This window comes from Bactrocera oleae, chromosome 4, assembly GCF_042242935.1.
Source record: "Bactrocera oleae isolate idBacOlea1 chromosome 4, idBacOlea1, whole genome shotgun sequence".
In the NCBI taxonomy this organism is placed as follows: domain Eukaryota; kingdom Metazoa; phylum Arthropoda; class Insecta; order Diptera; family Tephritidae; genus Bactrocera; species Bactrocera oleae.
Genome location: NC_091538.1, coordinates 6,375,084 through 6,384,412, shown reverse-complemented (window position 1 = coordinate 6,384,412; position 9,329 = coordinate 6,375,084). Strand labels below are relative to the sequence as shown.

At 36.1% G+C, this 9,329-nt stretch overlaps 2 protein-coding genes across 2 annotated transcripts; one reads left to right on the top strand and one right to left on the bottom strand.

Moving 5' to 3' along the window:
- Nucleotides 1-1,324: 1,324 nt before the first annotated feature.
- fat-spondin (extracellular matrix protein f-spondin) lies at nucleotides 1,325-9,141 on the bottom strand. The gene is made up of 9 exons (XM_014246735.3): nucleotides 8,621-9,141; nucleotides 3,770-4,164; nucleotides 3,355-3,685; nucleotides 3,160-3,290; nucleotides 2,876-3,101; nucleotides 2,642-2,813; nucleotides 2,088-2,557; nucleotides 1,861-2,028; nucleotides 1,325-1,752 (listed from the first exon to the last, which is right to left on the bottom strand). The coding sequence occupies exons 1-9, from the start codon at nucleotides 8,817-8,819 to the stop codon at nucleotides 1,502-1,504; spliced, it is 2,343 nt and encodes a 780-aa protein (XP_014102210.1). The 5' UTR covers nucleotides 8,820-9,141; the 3' UTR covers nucleotides 1,325-1,501.
- Nucleotides 4,727-8,553, top strand: LOC106626860 (protein teflon). The gene is made up of 5 exons (XM_014246734.3): nucleotides 4,727-6,913; nucleotides 6,982-7,173; nucleotides 7,239-7,313; nucleotides 7,378-7,422; nucleotides 7,531-8,553. The coding sequence occupies exons 1-5, from the start codon at nucleotides 4,871-4,873 to the stop codon at nucleotides 8,362-8,364; spliced, it is 3,189 nt and encodes a 1,062-aa protein (XP_014102209.2). The 5' UTR covers nucleotides 4,727-4,870; the 3' UTR covers nucleotides 8,365-8,553.
- Nucleotides 9,142-9,329: the final 188 nt, after the last annotated feature.

The window sequence follows — 9,329 nt, the reverse complement described above, 5'->3', positions numbered from 1 at the left end:
TAAGTTCTGTTACAAGTTCAGACCGTTATAAAAATGAAACTATAAAACATTTTTTAAAAATGTTACTTTCATTTAATAATGCATATATTAAATAAGTGATGTACAAAATTTTATTCGAAATGGTCCCATTTTGATTTCACATAAGATCTCAAACGATTCGGCCAATGATCAATAGCAGCACGCACAGTTTCTATTGGAATGGACTACGCTGGTCGAAGCTAACATTTTTTGAGACTATCCAAATTTCTGTGGTATTCGACAGGCTATCTTCCAACTGTGACCACAAACTGTAGTGCATTAGAATAAAATCTGTGCCGTCTTCTAAAACATACTGCCGGTACACTTTTGCCCTAGTTTTAACCTCATTTTCACATAAGCAGAGAAAAGTAACGGTTTTACAAGAGACTCCCTACCAAAACATTACAGCAGCTGGATGATTGAATCTTTGGAATAACATTTTTTATATCTTAGTGCGGTATCGAAATATTACATAAGTATTTGAGAAGCCCATAAATTCCACTTTCGCTTTTTCCACACTTGTGTATGCAATGTAAAGCAATTACCGTTATATGTTTTTCTTTGGATAACCACTACATTATTAATAAGCGAAAGCAAACACTGAATTGAATAAGTATATGAGTAGACACTGCATACAAATTATAGTACAAAATAACGGCACTTTTTACAGCGAATTTGTCTTCGCTGTGTGCATTGTGCAAACTTTGTAACACAATTTATGGCAAGACTAAGTACAATATATTAAACAATTCTTCCATTAACAAGCACTCATGAGAGATCACGTGTTTTCATTTTCTTTATACGAGTATATAATTTATTTTTCAATAAGCAATTTAAAATTTGTTAAGAAGCTTTAAACGCTTTTCAAAGCTTCTGTTTGTAATGCGAAAAGGAAATGTAAAACCGCCAATTCAAACTGTCAACAGAGAATGTAAAATATCTAATAATCTACATTCTCTGCTGTCAAGTTATGTAGAAAACTGCTAAAACAAAAACAATATTAAGCAATACTGTCAACTGTTAATGATGGATGCAGGTAGCGCCATTTAAAGTCAGAAATTACTAACAGTAAAACTGTCAAAGTTCGTTATGAAATTTTGTAGAGTTTTGTTTTATAAATTCTTACAGTTACAGTGGTATCCTGAACCGGATAGATAAACATACATATGTTTTTACTTTGACAAGCAATTGAAGTAAGTGTTGCTTCCGCACTGCAGTCCGCGGCGTTTACTGATAATGTGAGTTTTCGATAAATAAGACCTTTTGAGCCCAATAATTTGTGTTCTAACTGATATTCTAAACAAAGTTTTTCTGCTTGTACTGCAGATTTTCCAAGATTGCAGATTTTATTCAAAATATATATAAATGCGTAATATTATTTTCAAGTACACAGGTATTTACGTATGTATGTATATTTGTTTTTTACGTTACTTAAGCAATTGTTAGACACTTCAGCATCCTGTTCCGAATTTAGCTGGTCTCCTCAACAATCAGCCATTACGCAGCTTCGTACTTTCACTTTACGTTTCGGGCATGGTTGTCCACCATTTCTGGGTTCTGTAATTACATATCTACTGCGATTGGAATAGCCTGTGCCACAGCTAACACTACATTGCGACCAGGTAGACCACTCAGACATAATACAATCAACGGTTTGAAAGGCTGGTGACTGATAAGTGCTTGTTTGAGCGCGAGTGGTGGTTTTGGTACGTGAGGCGGTTGTTTCGGCCGATTCTGAATGTTTACGTAACGGTAGTTGAAAGGTAACAAGTATATATACAAGTGTACTTATTTAAATAAGAATATATATAGTAAGTCGTTAAAATCTGTATAATTGCTTACGCAGCATGCTGCAGGTATTTAAGCAGTCACGCTCAGTGAGGAAGTTATTGCGATTACCACGACAGCCGCCATAGGTGAAACTCTCACAACGCCCGCTGTCACGATTATAAGCATAACGTTTATATGAGCTACGGCATGGACCACTATCCGCAGACTGCACACATATATCTGAATGATAAGCAAGTCGAATTAAACTCGATCGTTATATATTTCTATAAGGAACTAACCTTTCGCCATTTCCATGTTAATGGTACAATCCTGTGGCACATTGCACTCCTTTTGTTGATTCAATTCCATACGCGTGGTGCAATTGTCCTTCACTGCACCATTCTCCAATAGCAAGAGTCGCGTACGTATGGTAACACCACGTCCACAAGTGGCTGTACACGGACTCCAATCACTCCATTGTGTGGTCGGGCACATCGGATCGGGTAGCTCTACTTCTTCGTAGGTACAATCGGGACGCATACACTTTTGTTTCTCAACTGTGCTAATATGTGGACAATGTTTACGACCTTTGTGATCAATGAAAGTGCGCGTGCGCATTGTAATGCCAATGCCGCAGCTGGCTGAACATTCGGACCAAACACTCCAGGGTGTAGTCTTGCAGACACCGGTGCCCTCACCATCATCATTTACCAAAGCTACGGCATGTGCTAAGTTCTCCCCTTCGTCATCATCATTATCTTGCGATTGACTAAACAGATAAATAAATATATGTATATATACAAGTATATAATCATATAATCCACATATATACATGTCTACTGTGCAAACTTACTTGCATTCAGCTATGGGCGCTGCACACATTTCCTTTGATACCGTTTGTCGTGAGCAATCAGCAGCAGCAGCCGCTTCTGGGTTCACATATTCGCGCGTACGCTTGCGTATGCCTTTACCACAGGTAACGGAGCAAGGACTCCAGTCAGTGTATGGCGTTAAACGACATTCAGCTGCAATAATCAATTTAGGACTGTGTTATGAAAGATATCGGAAAATTAATGTCAATACATACGTCTGACGTCTTGTTCTTCCACATCGTCAGATACATCTAGCTGTAAAGCCTCCAAGAAATTGTCATCGCAGCTTCTAGAGATGATTTTCTCGCGTCTAATGTATAACTTAGCCAACGGTGTCATGTCGCTGCTCTTTGGATTATAGAAAGGCGAACGTGGATCTTCGGGGTACATCGTAGTAATACGGTACATGCGCTCTCGCGGCTGTGTTTCCGAGTTAGGCGACTGCAAACGAATGAAAATATAGATTTCTAGGTATGTAAATACAGGAGAAATATTTTACCATATAACTAATGCCATTGTCAGTGCCCGCGTCCCATGGGTAGAGATCAAAGTCCAGTGACTCCTTCCAAGAGCAATCTTCAGTACACAAATCAACACCGCTGATGCCAACGACCCAATCCGGAGAAGGACCTGCGTTTTTTAACGTATTTTATTCAGAATATTTTCAAATTAAATATATTAATTTAGTATTTACCAAACATGGATACCAATGACACCTTTGGATGCGTACGATCAACACGAAATTTGGAAGACGTATTTGTATTCACATTCGGATACCATAGACCAGCAGCTTTTATAAGTGTCCTCAAGCGTGGTCCACGTGCTCTCAATTCAGTTTCCAAAGCAGTGGGCGAACCAAATTCCGCTAAAAATCGAAAACCATCTGTGGCAATATGATTTTCACCCCAGAATGAAAAGTTTGCCTCATGTGAAGCTCCAATAACATCTGAGAAATGTGTTAACCAAACGGCGAAGGGATAATCAGTGGGATGTGTTTCATTGGACCAAATGCCCTCAAAAATAAACTATATAATATATATACATATGTAAGTACGTAGAATGTACCATATACAAGTACTAGATGTACTCAATTAAATTTTTACTCTTACACTGTATTTAGCTTCATTACAAGCGCAGCATTCCTTTCTAACGGTGTGAACATTGGTTTTACGCTCACAAACGACCTGTGTTAATTGCCCGTCATCGGAGAACCATGCGCGTGGACCTTCGTAAACCATAGCGGATATGGAAACACAACCTGAGCCTGTAGGTGGCGCCACCCACATGATTTGTACTTCAGTTTTGGGTAAGTCATCTGCCTCCTGTACGGTATTGACACAACGATCGCTGAATTTAGTTAGAGCATCACTAAAGAGTATAAATCCTCCGACACGCTTTGGGCTGGCGGATTGTGCACGTCGGCGAGCAATATGCGCCTCCGCGGTGATTGCGAAATGAGTGAAATGTTGAACCTTTTCATGTGTTTGGGCACCGATCAACAGAACTAAAAGAGGATATACGTGTTTGTTTGTATTAAATAATTCAGTTAAGAATATTTGGAAGGATATTGTTATTGTGGGGATAAGAAGCTGTTGCTGCTACTAATTATTAAGGTTTGAAGCTATGTACATGTACATATGTATGTTTATTTAATGAGAGTCAGCTATAGACATATTCTATCCGTTTTGAAGATGGTCGCAATTTTTTTTATAACTCTTGCATAAAATGAAAGTGCCAGGAAATTTGATTGTGGAATAAAATAATTATGCGGGTGCTTGCATTCTAGCCACTACTGTTTACCGTACCGGGCGGCTTATAATAATGTAATGTACCGAAATCACTGCACTCTTCTACTGCAATAAAATACAGTAGCAGAGAACGTATATCATAACATAATACACGTTCTCTGACAGTAGTATCGAGTCCCTATCAAAAAAACTTGTAAACTTTAATGAAATAATGAAAATTCTCAGTACATATCATTCATATTATTTTATACCTTAACCGCCCTAATTTCGTCGTTTTCCATCACTGTACATTTAAAGACAGCTGTTTGAATCAACGCGCGTACGCTATCATTTAAAAGTGCAGTTATTTTGGTTGGGGGTCCCGTTTATTGTGTTATTATTATATTTTGCAAACTAATTGGATTATTCTCTCACAAATCATAACATATAATAATTTTCTAAATCAAAACACACGTGATAAAAATGGGAGGTACTCAAAATGAGTTGAGTCAATTTGGAGAATTAGAATGGACAAAATGTGGCGAAATAAAAATGTGCGCAAATCGCAATGATTTTCAATTAAGTTGTAACCATTGTAGTGATGTATTTTACCAAATGGCTGTTTTCGCACGACATTTACATTGGGAACACCAACTGGGACATGAATTGCAAGGGAAACATCAAGGACGAAATGATTTAAGCATTTACACTGTGGAAGAATTGCTTACCAATAAAAACATTGACAATACGTTCTCGAGCAATGAAAATATCTGCAATACAATTTCTGATGAAGATGATACTGGTTTTGGCAGCGACGAAGAATTGAAAAGAGAAATTCAGGAATTGTTGACAAGTATTGCTTCTGCCGATTCCTCCAGTAAAACTGAAAATGAGTATTCCGAAAATGTTTCTGATTATGGGCACATAAAAAATAATCATGGAAATCGCCAAAATGCTCAAGATCAGGACATGCAAAGGTACAATAAAAACTTTCAAAGAAGTTGTAAAAGAGAGCCATCGCAGCAGTCGGAGGTTGAAGAAAACATGAACTATAAAACTACAACAAACTTTATTAAGAAAAATAATCAGCACAATGAAAAAAAATCTGAAAATGCACCAAAAATTGCGAAGAAATTACCACTGAAACAATATTTGGAAAGCAAAAAATTTCTTTTGCAAAGTGATGATGAAAGTAATAGTAGTGACGACTGGCTTAAAAGGAATACAAGAAATAAAAGGAAAGAAGTTGTTAGTAATGTATTAAAAAAGAATACCAACGAAATACAAGCAACCCAAGATGAACTTGATAATTTACGAAACATTAAAGATATACAATGTATTCGATCTGCGGTGAATGATCAGGCTTCAACCAACTCGTGTGCTGAAAAAACCTCACATGCGCTGGACAATAAAGATATTTATAACGATAAAGATAGCAATAATATATTGAATGAAAGCGAAGACTTGATATTATCCAATATATCTAATATAGGAGGAGGCAAGGACAATAAAGAATACGACACCAGCGTTACTGAAAACGAATCAAATTTTGTGATAACTAATAGTTCCGAAGTAGAAAATGTAGAAATTAAATACGTTGCATCAACTATTAATGATTCAAATCCTTACCTCAATGAGACGAACGAGAACTGGAGCTCTGTTGAAGAAATTAAAAACCAGCAATCTAAAAGTACAACACACGAAATGGCTATTGAGAAACCGCTTGATCTTAGTTTCAATAAATCCAATGAATGGGCTGATATGGAATTGGAGGAAATTTCTGAGCTGCTATCAATCAATGTGAAAGCCACAACGGAATTGATTACACAAGACATTGATAAATTATTAGTGCAACAACAACCGAACTATACAGATAACTCCTCGTCATTATTTAATGCTGACCAATTACAAATATCTGATATAGTTGTAGACAATTTATTGCCACCATTTTCGAAATTCTTTACAAATAATGCAAACACTCTGAAAAATTCCAATACTTTAATGATGCAATCAACACCTAAAGAAAAGAATGTGAAAACGTCGCAAACGAAAGAATTAACAATGGAAACTACAAAACCAAACGAGTGTATTGCAACTGAAATTTCACAAACTGCTGGCGAAAATGTTGAAAACATTATACCGGAACATAAAATCTATGAATTTTCTAGAAACTTGCAACGCAGATTTAAAATTTCGAAGCGCATATCACAATGCGACATAAAAGAAAACAAATCAAAGAAGACAAAACAAGAGGTCGAAAACGCGGATGAAATTATTAAAGAAAATAAAACTACAAAGAAACCGGATATTGAAATATTGAGCGTTGATATAATTCACCCAAATGAAAATAAAAATCAAAATATGCCTGCAAATTTTGCCAGTAGTAGTAGCAACGTACTACTAGATGAAAGCAAAGCAAAAAACTGCGACGATTTGCAAATTCCTAGTGTAATACAGGAAACAAACATAAACGAAATAAATTGGGGAGCGTGTACATCCGAAAGTATTATTGAAGACCTAACACCGGTTTGTATTATCTATGAAAAGTTGCTGTCAAAGTTTTTATTGATTTCATCTGTATCTGTATTGTATAGTATTTGAAAATCAAAAAACCAACCGTTCGAGCGACCGATTTAAGCTCACACGTCGCAGCTGATAGTACCAGCGAACAGCAGCAGCAGCCTTTAGCATATACACATGAAATTGATTATACGCACGACGATTCGCTAAATCAGTTAAAATTAAATGCTATGGATGATGAAAAACCGTTTTTTAATTCAACAATGGTATTATATTTTTTGTGACATTAACTTGTCATTCGTTGTCATGTATATACATTACTGTTATTTAGGAAAGCTGCTTTAACGTTACATTGCCTTGCGACAGCCAAAACAATACAGTTGATAATAGCATGATCTCCACTGCAGTAAGTAATTTGACTAGTTCTAAGCTGTTATTGCTAAATTGTTGTTTTTGTTTCTTTGGTTTAGTCGGAAGAAGAGCGAGAAAACTACACGCTACTACGTTCTGTGGGCGTAAGTAAAAACATATTTTTATATATTCATATTTATGTTATATACTATACTAATATATATATATATATATATATATATACTAATTAAAACCTTTACCTATTCTTCTAGTTACAAATCGTTATGGATCCCAACGCAGAGGATCAATTGAACTTAGCGCAATTGGAGGAGATACGTGCAAAGGCAAGCACATTTGCAAAATTCTACGCAGAATTTAAGTATCTTTGGAAATTTAGCAGAGGCCTTAAAAGCTATGAACAATTAGAGCTTGATTTCAATAAACTAATGCAACGTTTAAATGAGCATTATAAATTCGAACTGACCATAAGCCAAACGAAACGTATTGTGAATTTGATTACGCAATGGTATATGCAAACATATCACATGCGGTTTATGGAGAAAAAACGTATCTTAAATAAAGTACAATATTATTTGAACACTTTTGCATATCTGCCAAAAACTATGCGACGCATATTTTATTGCGAAGAGTGTCCACGTTATTTTCTTTCACAACAGAAATATTTTGCCCACCGTCAGGGACACAATGTGCTAGCGCCCACTTGCAGCAATTGTCAAAATAGCTATATGAATCGCAAAGAACTGCACTTTCACACGAAAGTCTGTGCTACATTCAAATGCATGGAATGTGCCGTTAAATTTGATAACGCTGCCAATTTAGAATATCACCTACGCAACAATCATATATTTCAATGTGAGAAATGTGGAAAACTATGCGCTACAGCCGCCGATTTAGAAGAGCACGAACATCAGTATCCCATAATTTGTGACTTATGCAATCGTTTATTCGAAACGGCAACCGAATTGCAAAAGCATCGACAAGACTCCTTTCACTGGGACTACACATGCCGGACATGTGAGATATTTCTGCCTACTGCTACACAAATGAAGCAGCATCTAAGGCTATGCATGCGCAATACAATGTAACATTAATCTTTTTTATTTTATACATATATATTTTTTAATTTTCTATAATTTTAAGCAAAAAGTGCATGTGAATTCCCAGTATTTTAATTTTAAGTAGTAAAAGTGAATTAATTTATAATTTTAAAATTCTTTTTATACAACTTTTATTTAGTTTTATGAATAAAAAGAAATTGATGAAGTGCTCGGAAATTGATAGCGTTATTTTTAACTCCACTAAATTGTATTTGTTTTATTTTTCTACAGTATAAACATTTACCCGTATAGGTCTCGCCCGGCACATAGCCATTGGCACCCTCAGCCACAATTAATCTATAACCATTGTCGCCGCGCGAACGTCTACCGTGCGGTAGGTGTGTTGGTGCACGCGTACAACACGCCGCCAATTGAAACGCCACTAAACATAGCAGTAAAAATGTCAAGTTGCACTTGTTGAGTAATTGACACTGCATTTTCATTTGCTATTTTCCGCACACGATACTGTTTTAAGAGTCACACAGTTATTTACACAGATTTGTATATATTTATGTATATATATAAGTATTTTTTTCAATGCTAAGTTAATTGCACAATGTATTCCTCCACTTGCTATACAAGCGTAGATTTTGAAATGGAATCTATTCGCATAGAATGGCGTACGATTTTTTGAATGTCACCAGCAGCTTTGGTCACGCTAACGCGTAACGCGGTTATTATTAAAATATGTACGTTTTGTAAAGCTTAGATTAAATGCTTCTATGCGATTCGGCGTACGCGCTCAGACTGAATGCCTCAAAGATGAGCATAAGCGAAGATGAGCCATCAAATGGCACTGGAAGCTGCCTGAATACATACATGCTGATGTACATAGCTGCATGTATGTAATAGCAAATATGTCTATATGTGCGTAAAATGCTGATAACATACTTTATTGGAGCATTCTTTTTTGTCTTCAAGTGAACAAATAGCATCTTTGATAAGAGTTGGTC

Bases quoted from the DNA above. Each gene is read 5' to 3' on its own strand.
- LOC106626860 (XM_014246734.3), top strand. From the start codon at position 4,871: ATGGGAGGTACTCAAAATGAGTTGAGTCAATTTGGAGAATTAGAATGG. The intron at 7,314-7,377 runs GTAAGTAATTTG...TCTTTGGTTTAG, and splicing joins ATAGCATGATCTCCACTGCA to TCGGAAGAAGAGCGAGAAAA. The intron at 7,423-7,530 runs GTAAGTAAAAAC...CTATTCTTCTAG, and splicing joins CGCTACTACGTTCTGTGGGC to TTACAAATCGTTATGGATCC.
- fat-spondin (XM_014246735.3), bottom strand. From the start codon at position 8,819: ATGAAAATGCAGTGTCAATTACTCAACAAGTGCAACTTGACATTTTTA. The intron at 3,102-3,159 runs GTAAAATATTTC...ATTCGTTTGCAG, and splicing joins ACAATGGCATTAGTTATATG to TCGCCTAACTCGGAAACACA. The intron at 2,814-2,875 runs GTATGTATTGAC...TGATTATTGCAG, and splicing joins GGAAGAACAAGACGTCAGAC to CTGAATGTCGTTTAACGCCA.